The sequence below is a fragment of the Ahaetulla prasina genome, chromosome 2, assembly GCF_028640845.1.
Source record: "Ahaetulla prasina isolate Xishuangbanna chromosome 2, ASM2864084v1, whole genome shotgun sequence".
NCBI classification, from domain to species: Eukaryota; Metazoa; Chordata; class Lepidosauria; order Squamata; family Colubridae; genus Ahaetulla; species Ahaetulla prasina.
The window spans coordinates 181,187,786-181,207,368 of record NC_080540.1 but is presented as its reverse complement, the minus strand read 5'-3'; the positions used below and the strand labels follow the sequence as shown (position 1 = coordinate 181,207,368).

General features: G+C 36.9%; 1 protein-coding gene across 1 annotated transcript in view; it reads left to right on the top strand.

The window, feature by feature from the left end:
- LOC131192129 (A.superbus venom factor 1) overlaps positions 1-19,583 on the top strand; it is an 81,865-nt gene that overhangs the window by 47,625 nt on the left and 14,657 nt on the right. Inside the window, exons 26-31 of the mRNA XM_058170976.1 lie at positions 93-255; positions 4,392-4,487; positions 5,338-5,488; positions 7,203-7,366; positions 8,551-8,709; positions 11,867-12,017. Of these exons, the coding sequence (XP_058026959.1) occupies positions 93-255; positions 4,392-4,487; positions 5,338-5,488; positions 7,203-7,366; positions 8,551-8,709; positions 11,867-12,017 (884 nt within the window). The remainder of the gene's footprint in view (positions 1-92; positions 256-4,391; positions 4,488-5,337; positions 5,489-7,202; positions 7,367-8,550; positions 8,710-11,866; positions 12,018-19,583) is intronic.

Below are 19,583 nucleotides of genomic sequence, written 5' to 3'. Positions count from 1 at the left end.
CTAGTCATATTTGGCTTACAAAACCAAGCAAGCAACTATTTGTATTAAGAACTTCATTGAAATGGTTAGTTAATACATTATCTTCTTTACAGGCTAACAGCATATGTTGTAAAAGTCTTTGCCATGGCTACCAAAGTTGCAAAAGACATTAGCCATGAAATCATTTGTGGAGGTGTGAAGTGGCTGATTCTGAACAGGCAACAACCAGATGGAGTGTTCAAAGAAAATGCCCCTGTAATCCATGGAGAAATGCTGGTATGGTCTCCTCCCTCCCTCCCTCCCTGTATGATTTAAATAAATCCAGAGGTTTTCAAGTTCTTAACAAAAAACCCAAACCCAGGTATTAAAGAAAAGATTGTACTGTGCAAGGGATTCATTACTAGCTTTTTCTCTAATGATATTGGCCAGTTGTAAAGGAATTCAGGCAGGAGGACATGCGGATATATACCATCATTTTATTAATATTGTTTGTTGCACAATCAGTCAGATATTCAAACTGGGTATTATTATTTTTATTATTATTATTATTATAGATTTAATCTTGAATTCAGTTCACAGTTTGGGACTGGTAAAAACTTAACAGTTCAAGTCCTAACCAAGAACCTAAGAGCTGTTAAGGTAACATCTGAGTATATAGGCAGTTCTGAGTAAGGTGTTTTTTTGTAGTCAGAATATTTACTTCTGATAAATTCAAAATTTCCATGGATCTAGGCAACCCTTTGGGTATTGTTCTAAGGGCTCCTATTACCATTGGTACAACCATTGATTTCTTCCTCCACAATCACTCAACTGCAATTTGCAAATTGAGCTTTTTCATTATTTTTTCTAGCTGGTTTTTCTTCAATTCATGCATCACCTGGTATTGCAATATCAATGACTTTTTTCTTTTCCACAATAGTGATGTCAGGGAGGTTGTAGGCCAGGTGTGTGTCTGTTTGGATTTGAAAGTTCCACAAGATCTTGACCTGTTCATTTTCAAGGACTTTGTCAAGTTGGTGTGCCTACTAATTTTTGCTGCATTTGAACCCAACATCTGGCAAAGCTTCCAATGTATGATTTTGGCAATTTGATCATGATGTTGTAGATAATCAGTTTGTGAGATTTTGCTCCGGTCACTGAGAAGATGATCCACCGTTTCATCTTTCTCATTGCATAAGCAACATTTGCTGTTGTTACTGACACGTTGAATTTTTGCTTTCATGGAATTGGTCTGCAGGGCTTGTTCGTGGCCAGACGAAATGTAGCCTTCAGTTTCTTTCTTCAGCACCCCTGATCTCAACCAGCTCCATGTTAGCTTTGTATCTACCTTTCCTTCAATGTTCTTCAGATATTGACTTTGTATAGGCTGCTTTTTCCAGTTAGAAACTCAATGCTCAATTGTTTCCTTTTGATATTCTGCTTTCAATCTTGTTGTTTGCAAGAAGTTTCCCTTGTTCACCTCCTTCAGTAGAGGCACTTTTGCTTTTTTTATGGAGTCATTTAAATCATGTTTTTTCTCTTCCATAGTTTGTTTCACCTGTAAGAATCCTCTGCCACCCTGACATCTTGGAAAGTACAATTGATCAATACCACTTTTTGGGTGAAGAACATGGTACATTGTCATTAGTTTTCTTGTCTTTCAATCTAAGTTATCAAATTCTAGTTGAGTCCAATCAATTATTCCAGCTGTGTATCATATTACAGGCACAGCCCAGGTGTTAATTATCTTAATGATATTTCCTCTGCTTAGCTTTGGTTTCAAAAATTTCTAGACTCGGTTTATACGTTTTGTTGAAGTAGCTTCCTTGACTTGGTTGTGCAACAGGCCAGAGGCTTCAAAAACTCCTAATTACTTGTACCCTTCTTCTGGTGTTATTGCTTTTATCAACTCTTTGTTATCAAGTTCAAATCCATCATCTTCAACAATTTTTCCTGCCTTAACAGCAATTGTTGCATATTTGTCAATGCCAAATTGCATCTCAATGTCTCTGCTAAACTCCTCAGTGCTTTTCAGCAGTGAGCTCAATTCAGATTTAGTTTTTTCAAACAGTTTTAAATCATCCATGTACAGCAAATGGGAAATTTTCAACCCTTTTTTTGCCAATTCATAGCCACAGTTTGGTTTGTTCAAAAGCTTGTTAGTGGTGCCATCGAAAGTATAAATAACAGAGGTGACAATGAGTCACCTTGGAAGATTCCTTGTTTGATTTCAACTTCACCAAGTTCTTGTCCACAGGCCGTCTTAGCTTGTTATAGCTTCATGGAAGTCTTCAGGAATTTCAAATTCCAAAGCACCTGAAGGCCAGACAAAGAATAATGGATGGAAACTGAACAAGGAGAGATTCAACCTGGAAACAAGAAGAAATTTTCTGAGAGTGAGAGCAATCAACCAATGGAATAGCTTGCCTTCAGCAGTTGTGGGAGCTTCATCATTGGAGCCCTTCAAGAAGAGACTGGACTGCCATCTGTCAGAAATGGTGTAGGGTCTCCTTCTTGGGCGGTGGGTTGGACTAGATGGCCTACAAGGTCCCTTCCAACTCTGTTAATCTATCTAATCTATCTAATTTCTGGGTGTTGCTGCTAATTCCAAAAACATCTCAGCATTTCTCAATCCAGCTGTATGGAAAAGAATCAAATGCTTACTTATAATCAATCCAGACCATGAACAAATTTGTTTGTTTTTTCTTTAAATTCTTCAAAACCAGCTATCAATCAACAGTTGGTCTTTGGTTCCTTTTGAATTTTTGCAGCACCCTTTCTGTTCTACAGGTACCAAATCATTGTTTTCTAGATATCCATAAATTAGGTTTGCAATAATGCCTGTAAGTAATTTGTAAGTTGTATGTTGTTGGCAGGCAAGTGATTTTTCTGTAATTTTCTGTAAAAACCTGTAATTTTCAGGTTTTTTAACCTTTCTACATCTTTCTGAATCAAAAAAGTTCTTCCAGTTGTTAGCCATTTTTCATTTTCTGGTGTTTCCAAATCCTGATTCATTTGGATTGTTTCTTAGTTATTTCAACCAGAATCCATGGAGCTCGTCTAAACCAGGGGCACCCCAGTTCTTGACCTTCTTTGCTTGTTTTTGCACCATTTCTTTTATTGTGTGTACATCTTCCATTCTAGTCACTTTTACAGTGCTTTCAACCTGCTTGATCCACTGTGCATTCCCATTGTGCTTCTTGCTTTCCCAAAATTTCAGGGTATTTTCTTTGTTAGGTTTTTCACTTGTAGTAGCACCAGGTCCACTTTCAAGGGTCTTATAGAAATTATTCTGGTTGTTGTTGTTATTGTTGTTGTTGTTGTTGTTGTTGTTATTATTGGTTTAATCTTCACTTAGATTCACAGTCTGGGGCACAGTTCAAGTCTTAACCAAGGCCCTAAGAGCTATTAAGGTAGCATCTGAATATGTAGGCAGTTCCAAGTAGGGTGTTTTTTTGCGAAGTCAGGATATATTATTATTACTTCTCTATAATGAAATCTTTTTATAGCAGTAAATAATAAGCAAAACCAAAAAAAGTGTGCAGCTTTTCGGATAATATGCAACAATCGGTGAAGTATGTATAAAAAAAATTTTTAAAACAGGCCTGGAATGTCACCAGTAGAAGCAGGATGAAGGTCAAAAAGGGTAGCCTTGGTAAGATTTGACTTAATGAGGGAATAAAGTTCTGTGTTCTGCCCACCTGCTTGCTTGCCTCCCCCTCCCCCTCCCCCTCCTGCCTGGCTCTCCCTCTGCTTGCTTGTGGCGAGAGTTCTCCCTGTGGTGAGTTGACCATATGGAGTTGTCCTGCGGCAACTTGGTGGCAGCATATTGGCAAAGGGGAATTGGCAGTGGCAAGCTGGCTGTGGGGAGCTAGCTGCGGCAAGTTGTCCCATTTCACTCTTCGCCTGCCTTCCAGTCCTCTTTAGGCAAAGTAGCTGGCATATTCTGGCATATATAGAATTATTTGTCTTTCTGAAGTAGCATCAACTGATCAGCTTCAGAGTATAAAGTCTTGAAATTGCCTAGGCCATGCCTGGCTTAAAGCAAATAAGTGAAAGTTTCATTAAAAGGACTAATTACTTGTTCTTCTGTAGGCAGTCTGGCAGAAAATTCCTTTCACAGGGTTTGTTGCCATTTGTTCTTTCTCTCCTCACAAAATATTAGGGTTGTTTATACTGTAGTTCCCATATGGATATGCAAAATTGAATGTTTTCTCAAATTCCAACTCTTCAACAACACTGCAAATTGAATGGTGAAATGTAGATGGCAGCCAAGAGATACAAAACAAAACAAAACACCCTTTAAATCTTTGCTGCTCCCCCATGTACCCCCTATGAATAATTACAGAGAAGTGTTTATTTATTAGCATTATTTATTACCATTAACCTTTATCCTTTTTTTTTGTCTCCCCCCCCCCACTGCTTTCTTCTAGGGAGGAACAAAAGGTGCTGAACCAGAAGTATCTTTAACATCATTTGTTCTAGTTTCATTATTGGAATCCAGATCAATCTGCAATGAACATATCAATGTATGTGATGCTGTAATGGGAAGTGGTATGAGGGGGCCAAAATATGAGCACATCTCTAGGGATTTTTTTATCATAGTATTCCATTTTCCCACCTTCTTGACCCCAGGTTCAGTATTAGAAGCCTTCAGGATCTCAAAGTAGCCTAACCAGCATTGCTGTAGTTTATACTTTATTCATTTCAAATCAAATGAAACCAAAATAAATAATCAGTTCAATTAAGATACTTTTTAAAAAATACACATATACTTTCAAGCCAGCAAGGTAATTAGATCAGTTAATGATCTGTAAATATCAAAGAACCTTTTCACTGCTGCAGCGTAATTTTTATCACCAGCGTTCCTCAAAGAAACATCTGTGCAGAAAGGGTTCTCCAAGTGGATCACATAGTATTGCAGGTTTTACAGACATTCTCTAGTGGAACCCCCATTTAAGACGTTCCTAATGAATATATCCTCAACATCTCTTCCTGCGTAATAACCTTAAAATTACACATATTATGACTAAACGTGCATTATTAGCATGTAAAACATACAAGGAGGAAGAAGGCAGCACATATTTATTATTTATTGAACACCACAAATAGATGACTCTGGGCAGCTTACAACATAACCCTTACCCCCACCACCCCCATGGCAGCAGCAAAACAATCAGATCAACGACTTGATTGGCTCCATCTCCATTTGTGGTCCTCAGGCTCACTGACAAAACCATGATTTGTGGAGCCTTTCAGAAAAGCAACTGAGAGGGGACCAATCATACCTCAGGGAAATGAGGTTCAATAGAGATGCCTAAAATTGTCCTCCAAACATTCCTAATGGATCTCTTCTCTTTCCTCTGCCCTCACTTCTAGATTCTAGACAGCAGCATCAACAAGGCTGCAGATTATTTACTCAGAAAGTATGACAACCTGCAAAGGCCTTACACTACGGCCCTCACAGCCTATGCTTTGGCTGCTGCAGACAGACTCAATAATGAGAGGGTACTCATGGAAGCATCAAAAGGTAATATATGGGTTTGTTTTAAATAGAAGAAACCAGGTGTGGTCGGGTTTTGAAAGATTAGCTTGGAACACGAAACACAATGAATAGATTTTTAGAAATTGCAGTGACTAAAAATAAAATCAAGAGCAAAAGGCATCGGTTTGCTTTTAGCTGCCTGGTCAAGTAGAAAAAAAATATGAATTAAAATAGATGTAAAGCTCTTTTTCCCATAGGCTGCCAGTTGTTCATCCCAGCAGAATGCTGAAGAAAATTGTGGCATTCTTTATTTTACCAAAAAAACTATAGGACTGTTTCTAAGTGTTTCTACTCAGAGGTTAGTTCAGCTTCAGAAAATGTTTTTTTTTAATTTATTTATTTATTTGTCACAACAATATATGTAGGAATCATACAAAAGATTATATAGTATATAAACATATATGGGTAAATATAAGGAGGTATAAGCATATATATAGAAAGAAGAAAAGAAAAACAATAGGACAGGAACGGTAGGCACGTTTGTGCGCTTATGCACGCCCCTTATGGTCCTCTTAGGAATGGGGTGAGGTCAATAATAGAAAGTTTTTGGATAAAGCTTTTAGGATTATGGGAAGAGACCACAGAGTCAGGTAAAGTGTTCCAAGCACTGATGATTCTGTTACAGAAGTCATATTTTCTGCAATCTAGATTAAAGCGGTTGACATTAAGTTTAAATCTATTAGTTGCTCTAGTATTATTGCAATTAAAGCTGAAGTAGTCTTTAACCGGAAGGACATGTATACTGTTTTAATTTCCAAAATGTATACTGTTTTAATTTCCAAATTATTTACTGTAGGAGGAAAGCTGTGTTAGTTTAAAAGGCACAAACTTTCATGAGCTACAGCTCATTTCACGAGATGCATCGAGTGCCTAAATGGATTTAAAGAGCTGAAGTGGGAGAAGGGAGACAGGGTGATTATACAGATGCAGGTGACATTTGAGACATGCTTTGTTTTGTTTGTTTGTTTATAATATTTATATGGCCATCCTTCAATGAAATAGAACTCTGGGCAGTTCACCACAGTAATAAAACCCAAAACAACAGCAAGAATCAACATTCTCTGGTCCACTAAGAAGTAGAATCCCTTGGGTCCTCCTGCAGTGCCTGGGACGAAAGCCAAGCCTTTTCAGCTTTCCGAAAGGCTAGAAGGATGGGGGCCTGCCAGATGCCACGGGATGAGCATTCTGCAGGGCAGGCACTGCTATGGAAAAGATACTCTTTCTAGGTCCTGCTAGATGGCGATATTTAAGGGAAGGGAGATGGAGCAGGGCAACCCTATCCAATCTGGTGGAATGGCAGATACTCTCAGGGAGAGGCAGTCCTCCAAATAACTTGGCTGTGTGCCATGTATGTTTTAAAGGTGATAACCATCACCTTGTATTGCATACAGAAAGGAAATGGACACAGTGCAATTCACAGGGCAAACAGTATGATACGGGCAAAGCAAGGGACACTTGAAATTGCAACACCACTGAATTCTGGAGCAGTTGTAACTACTGGGTGACCTTCAAAGATAGAGCACATTGAGGTAGTCCAGCTGGGAAGTGATCCAGGCAGGAGTGACCATTAGCAAGGCCTCCCAATCCAGGAATGGGCACAATTTCTGCACAAGATGGATTGATGCGAAGTCACCTTCAAGGTAAGTAACCAATATTTTTAATCTGTTTGGCTTAATTCTGTTTCTGTGATGTTTTTTAGGAAGGAATCGTTGGGAAGAATATAATGCTCGCACCCACAACATTGAAGGCACTTCCTATGCCTTGTTGGCCCTGCTGAAAATGAAGAAATTTGAGGAGACCGGTCCCATAGTCAGATGGCTGACAGATCAGAAATATTATGGGGGAACATATGGACAAACCCAAGTGAGCCTTTGCTTTATTGTCAGATTATAATCATCTGAGATCTATTCTAAACTAGGCTGCTTAAAACAAAACAATAGTCTGAATTTTTGCATATTTTGCCTAAGGAAGAGAAGACAAAGTCAAGACACTACAGCAGTCTTTTAATATTTGAAGTGTTGTCACAGAGAAGAAACAGTGAATGTAAGCTTTACAGAGAGAGACCCCAAAAAAAGAAAAAGAAAAGACGAATAAGGAGTGGTTTTTTAAAAAATTGTACTTTGTATATTACTCAGTTGTTAGAACAAGGCATCGAATAGCTGCTATAGGGCTTGACTAACTCTGGTAGACTGAAAGAAACCACAGGTTTCACTTCAGCCATCTGTAAGCTTTTTTAGCACAAAATATCCAAAGGAGAAAATGTTTTGTACTGAGAAAAGATCAGGGTGTATGCTTATATGGTGGATAGAGAATTGTTTATCTCTAATTGGTTAGCAGACAAGTGCAAGAATCTTTTGATGTGCAGGACAAAGAATAGCTTTTGAAAGGAATTTTTACCTGAAGATTATCTAGGGTTTATGTCATTCATCCATGCTGAAATTAAGGGAACCAAGGGAAATCTCATCCATAGACTTCCTATTTGTCCTAGATCATTTAGTTCTACAGATAAAAGGCTCTTTAAATATGTATGTATGTGCATAAATGGTAAGTCAACCCTCCTCTGTTTGTTTACTCGTTCCATTTGTAGCCCATGTTCTCATTTATGATCAATTGATCCAACAGACAATTGTAAAAATTAGAAAGATAGTTTATTTATTTATTTTTATTTTATTTTATTAAATTTTTATACCGCCCTTCTCCCGAAGGACTCAGGGCGGTGTACAGCCAAAGTAAAAACAAAGATATATACAGTTTAAAACAACAATTAAAAAGAGCAAATTTTAAAGGCCGATTATTAAAATTTAAATTAAAAAGTTAAAAAATATTAAAACCCCAATTAAAATACATCACTAATTATGCCAGTCCCGCTTTAATGAATAAATATGTTTTGAGCTCACGACGGAAGTTTGGGTATTTATTGCAACAAGCTCCATCACCATGCTCTTCCCTATGTGTTAAACATTTATTTCTCTGGTAAAATGCATCACTGAATTTTCAATTCCTTTGTGAGACACAAAAAATCATATTTTTTCCTTCTCCCGTTCCAGGCAACAGTTATGGTGTTTCAAGCTCTTGCTGAATATCAGATTCAGACGCCTACTCATAAGGACTTAAACTTAGATATTGTTATTAAGCTGCCAGAACGAGAAGTACCTATAAACTACAGAATTGATTCTGTCAATAGTCTCCGAGCCCAGACAACAGAGGTACAGTATTTCAGCAAGTGTATTTATTACTCCTTTCATTGGAAATAATTATTTTGGAGCTTCAAGTTGAAATGCATCTTTGTTCAAGAACTGGGGAAAACTATACAGAATTTAGTGAAACAAAAAAGAAAACCTAAATCAGTTCTCCCTATTGGAATTGTGGTTGGAGATTAGCCCATGTTCAAGCATCAGATCAGGGGAGACTGGCTTAAGACAACTAGCTTCTTTGTCAACATACAAAGTAGTTTTAAATTACTTCCCTTTCTTCACACAAAGCTGCAAAAGGCTGTATTTAAGACAATATTGCGAATTTGTGCCTGTACTTCCAAGAACTATTCCTAGGAAAAAGATTTTAACGACTCTGATGGACTTTTAGAGCACTTCGCAACACCTTCACTTAGTACATGAAGATAAAGTCATCAAAATGATCTATTGCTATTTGCTATTTCTGATGTTGCAGAAGCAATTTAGAGCCAATGTAGATGTATGATACTAATAGAGTTTAAATATGTTTATATGTAGATCTGATACAATCAAGTAGAAAGAAATATTTGTGAAACAGCATCTGAGGGAAAAGCACATGTAGGCAGGAATTATTACCAATATACCAATAGTAATAGGGGCCTTGGGTGCAATCCCGCAACAACTGGAGCACCACTTAATTACCTGCGACATTGATTAATCACTGTCAACCAATTGCAAAAGACAGCTTTACTCGGAACATCTTATATCCTGTGACGATTCCTTTAACACCATCAAAGAACAAAATCTGCCTATCCCTGGTCCTTGGAAATGACTCACCAGGTGGATAGAAATGCCAAATCCAGTCTAAATATCTGGCTGATTGCGCGAGCAATCAATAATAATGACAAAGCAACCCAACATGTTTGTATATCCAGTTATACATTATTTTTCTTTGGACTGACTGTGAATGTAAAGTCAAGAATTATCATGGTTCATCACACAGTCAGACAGATATTAATATCAGAACTTCTGTCATTAACTGATGTGGGTGTTAAATGAATCGTGCCCAATTTTATGATTCCCCCCCACAGTCATGAAGCAAATAACCATGGTCAATAAGTGAATTATGCAGTTGTTAAGCAAATCCAGCTTCCCCTGCTGCCTTTGTTTGTCTGAAGCCTCATGGGAAGGTTGCAAAAGGCAATTACATGACTCTAGTGACACTGTAACATTTTAACTGCGAGGATCGGTCCTAAGTCACCTTTTTCAGTGCCATAACTTTGAATGGTTGCTAAATAAACAGTCATAAGCAAAGGACTACTTCTATCTGACAAGCAAAGTCAGTTGAGGAAACCAAATGCGCTTAAGTGCTGCAGTGATTTACTTAACAACCATTGTAAAAAGGGTCATAATATTGGGTCCAGTCACATGATGACTCGCTTAATGAATGCATCACTTAAGGTCAAAATTCTGGTCCAACTGTGGCTGTACATCAAGAACTACTTGTATTAGCTTCTCTATATCGATGGCTCTTAAAGTCTTTTCCCTTCATTAGGAATTCTTGATTTAAGAAACATTCACACTTCTCTCAGTTACAGCTGGATCTGCTCTGCTTTTTCTTCCAGCTATCACCAATGGCCTCTAAGAGACCATTATTTCTAAATAACCAATACCCTTTTATTGGAAGCTTTACCCTCCGCTTTGTTGGGAGAAGAGGGAATTTTAATCTTTTCTCCATTGAAAGTTTACTATACAAATATAATGTAATTATCAAATGGCACCGTTCATGATTTATATATAATATTTATTTGTACCTTCCTATTGCGGAAAATTAAATTCATTTATTCTACTACATTATATTACTATGAATGTACACATAAATAGAAATTGCAAAGGTTGGTGCACAATAATTTGGTTAGTTTTACATTCATTGTGTCTTCAGAAAGTGGAGGGAAAGGAGTTTTTTTTATGATTTGATTTTGTTGATACCTTGCCAATATATTGTTGTTTCTTCATTGAAATATTTTATTGGGTCTTTCTTATATTTTGAAATCTATTCCACCTCTAGCTCATATCAGGTTACAACAAATAGGCAAAGGTAAAGGTTCCCCTCGCACATACGTGCTAGTTGTTCCCAACACTAGGGGGCGGTGCTTATCTCCATTTCAAAGCCAAAGAGCCAGCGCTGTCCAAAGACGTCTCCATGGTCATGTGGCTGGCATGACTCAATGCCGAAGGCGCACAGAACGCTATTACCTTCCCACCAAAGGTGGTCCCTATTTTTCTGCTTGCATTTTTTACGTGCTTTCGAACTGCTAGGTTGGCAGAAGCTGGGACAAGTAACGGGAGCTCACCCCATTACGTGGCACTAGGGATTCGAACTGCTGAACTGCCGACCTTTCGATCGACAAGCTCAGTGTCTTACCCACGAAGCCACCGCATGCATCCCTTTTACAACAAATACAATCCAATAAAATCAGAATAGCCAAGGAACTGCAGTTGATGGTCATGCTAACCCTGATTGCAATGCTCTCTACATGGGGCTCCCCTTGAAGAGCATCAGGAGGCTCCAGCTAGTCCAGAATGCGGCCACGCGGATGATAGAGGGAGCACTGCATTGCTCCCATATAACACCCATCCTGCGCGGCCTGCACTGGCTGCCGGTAGCCTTCCGGGTGCAATTCAAGGTGTTGGTTACCACCTTTAAAGCGCTCCATGGCTTAAGACCGGGTTATCTACGAGACCGCCGTCTGCCACCGATAGCCTCCCAATGACCTGTGCGCTCCCACAGAGCGGGCCTCCTCAGGGTGCCGTCGAACAAACAATGTCGGTTGGCAGCCCCCAGTGGGAGGGCCTTCTCTGTGGCAGCACTGGCCCTATGGAATGAGCTTCCTCTGGGGTTACGACAATTCCCCGACCTCCAGGCCTTCAAACGTGAACTGAAGACTCTACTATTTCATCGTGTGGGACTAGCCTAAGAAATATTTTATTGTAATTTTAAACGGGTTTTAAATCGGTTTTAGACCGTTTTAATTGATTTGGCCATTAATATATTTGGTTTTAATTTGTTTTTAAATACTGTTATTTATATTTGTATTTTAATATGGCTGTAAACCGCCCTGAGTCCTTCGGGAGAAGGGCGGTATAGAAATTAAATTATAAATAAATAAAATAAATAAAAATTGCTTTTCAGACCAAACTCAATGAAGACTTCACTGTATCAGCATCAGGGGATGGAAAAGCAACGATGACAATTTTGACGGTCTATAATGCACAATTGCGGGAGGATGCAAATGTTTGCAACAAATTCCATCTTGATGTTTCTGTTGAAAACGTGCAGATGAGTAAGTTTGGCTTCCTAGAAATAGTAGATTGTAATGAAATTTTGGGTTTTTAAAAAAACTTTTTTTAGTGTTCACCATGTCAGAATCTCAATGTGGAACAAGCTTTCTCTGCTATTTATTCATAAAAAGGCTCTCATTTAATAGAAAATATTATCAACCATAATTAGTTGAGATCCAGTACTTGCAGTCAACAAACCTGTTGGGATTTGGTCAAATAGCCATAGGCCAGAAGGCCTCTTGTTGTCCACTAAGTCTCCACTGTTCTCTTATCACTTAACTAGTTGCACCAACTCTTAAGATTTGAAATAAAAGATGCCAAAAAAGAAAAATGACAATGGCATTCTTAATTTTAGAAACTCGAGAGAGAGAGATTTACTCCAGAGATTTTTGACTGCTTTCAATTCATGTTGATGGGTTTGCAACATGATTCAATTTTTTACCGGTTTTATATCTGTGTACCATGTTCATCTCATTTTTCCTTTGCAGAATCCACATTTATTTATCAAATTTATATGCTGGTTATCTCGCAATTCAAGGCGAATTTCAGTGGATTAATATTGCTATTGAATTCTTGTAATACTTTAATATATTTAATACATTTGTTTTGCAGCTGTCTTTTGTGGTACTCTACTTAAACTGGTATACTGCTCTATTTGTATGCAGATTACTGGTTTACATGGAGAAATTGTTTTTCTAGAGTTTGCTTGTCAGCTTTTCAGGCTGAAATTAGTGACTGACTCAGCCAATGTGTTGTATTGGACTGCCTTGCTCTCAGCCCTCTCTTCCACAAAGACTCTGCAGGAGAAGGGCAGGTGATCATAAAAAAAGATGCTTTGGGTGTATCCCTGCATAATAGTTATAATGTCCCTGTGAAACTTAAGAGGGATACTGAGATGGCAGATTCAGTTGTTTGTGATGATAACTACTCTACTGGGCAGGGCATTATGGTCCGTGATTTGGTACGCTTCTGGTTGGTGACACAACTGTAAGAGGTGTCTGTTTAGGACAGAATATGCAGGTTTTCTAAGAGCCTTAGCTATCTGCCTGGTTCTACTGCCAGAAGAAAAAAGAGTACATTGTTAAGACTATCAATGGTAGTAAGGATTGTGATGTTGATGTTGTGCATCCTGGCACTAATAATCTGTTCAAAAAAGATACGTTTTCTGTGCAGAAGGATTTCCAGAGTTTGGGGCAGGAATTTAGCAGGGTATGCTGTAGTCTTGCTATTTAAGAGAGAGTTGTTGTCCCCAGCAATCTAAAACTAATAAGGTTGTTGTGTTTCTAACACAGATCTTTCTGCAATTAATAATATTAAGGTTGGTGTTAAGAAAAATCAAGCTTTTGATAGTGAGACCTACACCATGTGCATTAATGTTTACAGTTTAGGCAATAAACTTTGTGAACTAACAGCTCTTATGTCCAGGGATAACTTGGATTTTGTTGCAATTACACAGACATTATTCAGAGATTCCATTGCTTGGGATATAAGAATACTAGGCTACATACTAGATTCTAGATACATACATGCCAAGTTACATACAGATTTGTCAAAACAGATCATGCCAAACAAATCTTATTTCATTCTTTGACAAAGTGATTAAATTAGTGGATATATACTTGAATTTCAGTAAGGCATTTGACAAAGTAGACCACAACTTATGTCTTGTTGTAACTGGCTGACAAATCACACTCAATGTGTAGCCCTCAATGAAATTACATTTACATGGACGGAAGGAAACAGTGGGGTATCCTAGGTTCTATTTTAGGCCCAGTATGTTCTTCAACATCTTCATAAACAATTTAAATAAGGGAATAGAAGGGGAATTCAGCAAATTTGAAAGATGAAACTTAACTGGCAGGAATAACCAAACCTCAGAAGATTTGAACACTGGGCCCTATCTAACAAAATGAAAATCAGTGTAGAGAAAAGTAAGGTTTTACACAGGCAAGGAAAACCAAATGTACAGGTACAGATTAGGAGAAATCCGACTCAATAGCAGTAACTGTGAGATGGATCTTGGAGTCCTAGTAGACAATGACTTAAATATGAGCTATCAGTGTGTGTCAGCAGCCAAAAAACTCAATGCAATCTTATGTTGCAATAATAGAGTGATAGAATCAAGTTCATGTAAAGTATTATTTTTTATTTTATTTTATTTATTTATTTGTCACAACAGTATATATATAAGCATAAGCATGAAATGACTATACGATATATAAGCATAAATATAATCATAAGTATGTAATAACTATATGAAATTGGATACAATCAAAGGGAACATTAGGACAGGAACGGTAGGCACGTTGGTGCTCTTATGCATGCCCCTTTGGGGATTTTGGGGATTTTGGGAAGAGACCACAGAGTCAGGTAGTTTATTCCAAGCATTAACAACTCTGTTACTGAAGTCATATTTTCTGCAATCAAGATTGGAGCAGTTCACATTAAGCTTAAATCTATTGTGTGCTTGTGTATTGTTGTGATTGAAGCTGAAGTAGTCTTCAACAGGAAGGACGTTGTAACAGATGATTCTATGAGTTAAACTCAGGTCCAATTCCTTGTTGGTGAGACTTGGGGATGGGCTTGCCATGTGCTCAGGCCCAATATTTGTCCTTTTGTTCCCTTAAGGACTTGGTTCCTTTCCCTGAGGGAACTTTTCCTGGCCTTTGTTCACCCTGCTTTCATGCCTTCACTTTTAGGCATGGTGGCTGTGGCCTAGTTTCACACTTGGCATCGAGTTAAACAAGGGATGCTACAAAATGGAGCTCACTCATCACTCACCATTCACTCTGAGCATTACAGGTTTACAGCATTATAAACTTTTTCAACTATGTCACAAATGTTTAGATGAAGGTGGTGCTGTGGACATAACCTATCTGGATTTTATCAAAGCATTTGATACAGTTCCACATAATGAGCTCATAAAAGTTGTACAGGTTAGAGCTTAACCACTGGTTGGTTCAGTGGATAGGAAGTTGGCTGAGGGACTGATCCCAGTGTGTGATTGTTAATTGGGCACAAGTGGTGCATCACAAGACTCAATCCTAGATCCTGTTCTGTTCAATGTGTTTGTAAGTAATATAACAGAAGAATTGGTAGGTAAGGTTTGTCTTTTTGCTGATAACATTTAGGTGTATAATAGGGCTGATATTCCTGGGGGCATTTGTAATATGGAAAACAAATTGGCATTGTTGAACAATTGGTCAAAATGAAGACCACAATTCAATGTTTCTAAATGTAAGATCATACACCCGGGGAAAAATAATTCTTTGGCAAGGTTACAGTATTGGGAGTTCAGTGTTAGATACAACAACAGAAGAAAAGGATTTAGGTGTGCTCATTGCAGATGGCTTTAAAATGAATAAACAGTGTGATCAGGCAGTTGTGAAGTCAAACAAAATTCTGGGGTGCATCATTAGAGAGATCACAAGCAGAAAGAAGGAGGGCTATATAGGGCTTTGGTCAGGCCCCGTTTAGAACATTGTGTCCAGTTTTGAAGACCTTACTTAAAAAAAGATCTTTTTTTTTTTTTTTTTTTTATTGAAAGAGTTTTAAAAAAAACAAAAACATTTTCCCCCTTTTTTCCCCCTCCCTCCCAAAAAAAAAACAAAACAAAACATCCCCTCCTCCCCACCCCGCTTCCCGGTCAATCACAAGGTAAAGTCCAATCCAAATAACCACATCCAAAGCTTTTCGTCTCCCAACCCCTCCCATTACATAAAATAACTTTCTAATTATTCAAAGGCAATCTGATATTTCTTAATCTGATATCTGTTTTGTAGATAATCAATCCATTTTTCCATTCAATTAAATATCTTTCCTGTATTGTCTTTTAAAACGCTGAGATTTTAGCCATCTCAGCCAAGTTAATAACTTTCAATATCCATTCTTCTATTGTAGGTATCTCTTCTTTCTTCCAGTATTGTCCAATCAACAGTCTTGCTGCTGTTATTAAGTTCAAAATCAGTTTAGTCTCAATCCCTGTACAATCCATTATAATTCCCAAAAGGAAAAATTGTGGCAGGAACTTTATCTTCTTCTTCAGTACATTTTGAATAATCCACCAAATTCTTATCCAAAAGACCTTAATTTTCTTGCAAGTCCACCAAATATGAAAATATGTAGCATCATCACAATCACACCTCCAACATTTCGCTTGGATATTAGGATACATACATGATAATTTTTTGGGATCTAAATGCCATCTATAAAACATCTTATAAAAATTTTCCTTAAATTCTGTGCTTGTGTAAACTTAACATTTCTAACCCAAATTTTCTCCCATGTTTCCAACATTATTGGTTCCTGAATATTCTGTGCCCATTTTATCATACAATCCTTTACCAAATCCTTTTCCGAATCTATTTCAAGCAACACATTATACAATCTCTTTATATGCTCCTGGGTCTGATTTCTAATTTGCTTTATTAAATTTTCCTCCTTTGCATTATACCAATTTTTGATCTTCTTTCCATCTAGCACTTATTTGCCCATATTGAAACCAAGTATAATTCCTCCTTCTTCATTTTAATACCTGTAATGATTTTAATTGCAATCTACCTCCTTCAGCATACAAAAGTTCTTTATATGTAATCATTTCCTGTTTCTGTTCTATATTTATATTCTCTATTGCATGTCTAGGGCTCGCCCATATAGGAATCTTATAATCTAATTTATAGGAATATTTATTCCAGACCATAAAGAGCACTTCTCAACACATGATTCTTAAAAGCCCTATCCACTTTTTTCCATAAAATAAGTACGCATGCCATCCATATAACAAGTCATAACCTTCTATATTCAAAATTCTTTCCTCTGTTAAGTTAAACCAGTCACTTATTACTGAGAGGGTTACTGCTTCATAATATAGTTTAAAATTAGGCATTCTTAAACCACCTCTTTCCCGTGAATCCTGTATTATTTTCATTTTAACCTCGCCTTTTTACCCTGCCATATAAATTTATTAATCCCACTCTGCCAATCTTCCAAATTTTTATCCTTTTTAATTATAGGTATCATCTGGAACAGAAACAAAAATCTAGGTAACACATTCATTTTAATAGCATAATCCTTCCCAATAGGGATAACTGCAATTTCTTCCAGCCATTCATATCATTCTGAACTTTTGCCATAGCAAGTCATAATTATTCTTATAAAGTTTCTTGTTCGATGAGCTAATATAGACCCTAAATATTTAACCTTTTTACTACCTCAAATCCTGTCATTTCCTCTAGTTTTTGTTTCTGTTGTATAGACATATTTTTAATTATCACTTTTGTTTTTTCTGATTTATTTTAAATCCTGATACCTTTCCATATTTATCAATTACTTCCAACAAAAATCTACTTGAATTTATAGGATTCATTAACGTAACCACTACATCATCTGCAAAAGCTCTAACTTTGTACTCATATTGTCTAATCTTAATTCCCTCTATTTTCATTAATTCTCGTATTTTATCTAATAATGGTTCCAGAGTCAAAACAAACAATAATGGTGATAAGGGACATCCCTGTCTTGTTCCTTTCGCAATCTTAATAACTTCTGTCAAACTACCATTTACTATAATCTGTGCTGTTTGCTCTCCATAAATCGCTTTAATTATTCTAATAAAACAGTCTCCAAATTGCATTTTCTCTATTAATTTAAATAAAAAATCCCAATGCAATCGATCAAAGGCTTTCTCTGCATCCAAAAAAATAAGTGCCGCTGAAGTATTCTTCTTTCCAAATATTCCAATATATTAATAATCTGTCTAACATTATTCCTCATCTGCCTCCCTTTTATAAAACCAGATTGATCAGTATGAATTCTTTGTTGTAAAACTAACATTAATCTATTTGCTATTATTTTTACAAAAATCTTATAATCATTATTTAAAAGTGAAATCGGCCTATAGTTACCAGGTTTAGAGCAGTCTTGCTCCTCTTCGGTATCAGTGAAATAAAAGATGTTTTCCATGACGGGGTATTCCCACCCTAATTGTATCTGATTAAATAATTCTTTAAGTGGGCCTAATATTTCATCCTGTGTTTTTTATAATAAGTTGCTGTAAGACCATCTGTACCAGGGTTTTCCCATTTTAATTGTTTAATTGCCTCCACTATTTCTCCAGTAGCTATCGGCCGTTCAGCTCCTCCTCTGTTCTAATGTTAGAATATTCACCTTATAATCTTTCAAATAATCATAAATGTCCCTATCCAATATTTTGTCTTTTGCATATAGTGCAGTATAAAATTCTGAGAATGCCTTTTAATTTTATCCTGTTGATATGTCTCTTTACCTTTATATTCTATTTTTGTATGACACGTGCTTTCTGTTTCTTCCTTAAATTATATGCCAACCATCTCCCAGGTTTATTTGCATTACAAAAGTATTATGTTTAGCATATTGTATATTCGTTGCCACCTGGTCTGCCATTAACATATTAAATTGACTCTGTAATATTTTTATAGCCTCTTTAAGTTTATGATCTTGTGGGTTTTGAATTAATAACTGTTGCTTCCTTTGAATTTCTTCTTCCAAATATCTACGCTGCTTTTGTTTATTATTCCTTTGCCTGTTGTCCAAATAAATCAATATCCTCTAATAAACGCTTTGCTCGCTTCCCACACAGTTCCTATAGGTGTCCCTTTGTACATATTAAAATCAAAAAATTCTTTTAACTGTTTCTTACAATAAGTTACATTATCCTCATATCTAAACAGATTTTCATTCAACCTCCATGTTCTACCACCTTTTTTCCCTTGTAATAATTCCATCCATACTGGGCTATGGTCAGTTAAACACCTCGAAAATATCTTCGTTTTCTTCACCCTAGAAAGCAAGTCATTAGAAATTAAAATAAAATCAATGCGTGAAAAAGATTGATGCCTATCAGAAAAAAGTAAAATCTCTCTCATCTGGATTCCGTAACCTCCATATATCTCTAAACTCAAAGTCTTCCATCATTTCAAAAAGATTTTGGTAATTTTGCATGTATAGGTATCTTCTTGGAGGAAGTTCTCTTATCCTTCTTGTATCAATTACTCCATTCCAGTCTCCTAATAAAATAAACGAACTATAATCCCAGAGGGTCAACCTCTCATGTAACATTTTGTAAAACTTTTCTTGTTGCTGATTAGGTGCATAAATACCTATCAACAAAGTCTTTTGCATCTATCACCAGTTCAATAGCAATAAATCTTCCTTGAATATCTGCCTCAATTAGCTTAGCTGGTATATCCTTCCTGATATATACAACAATTCCATGCTTCTTTTCCAAAGCTGATGCAACAAAATGGTTACCCAATTTTGAATTAATTAAATATTTTTGGTCTGATAATTTTATATGTGTCTCTTGCAAACAAATCACATCATTTTTAATTGTTTCAAGTAGTGAAATATTTTCCTTCTTTTCTGAGCTGAATTCAAGCCATTAACATTCCATGACAAGATTCTATTTGCCATTACTGGCCTCCTGAAGCTTTGAAGCAGACAACGGAAGCTCCTCCTCCGGTATCTTCCGTCTAGCTCCTCCCACAGCTTCCATAATGGGATCCTGACTTTTACTTTGAGACTGTTGCTCT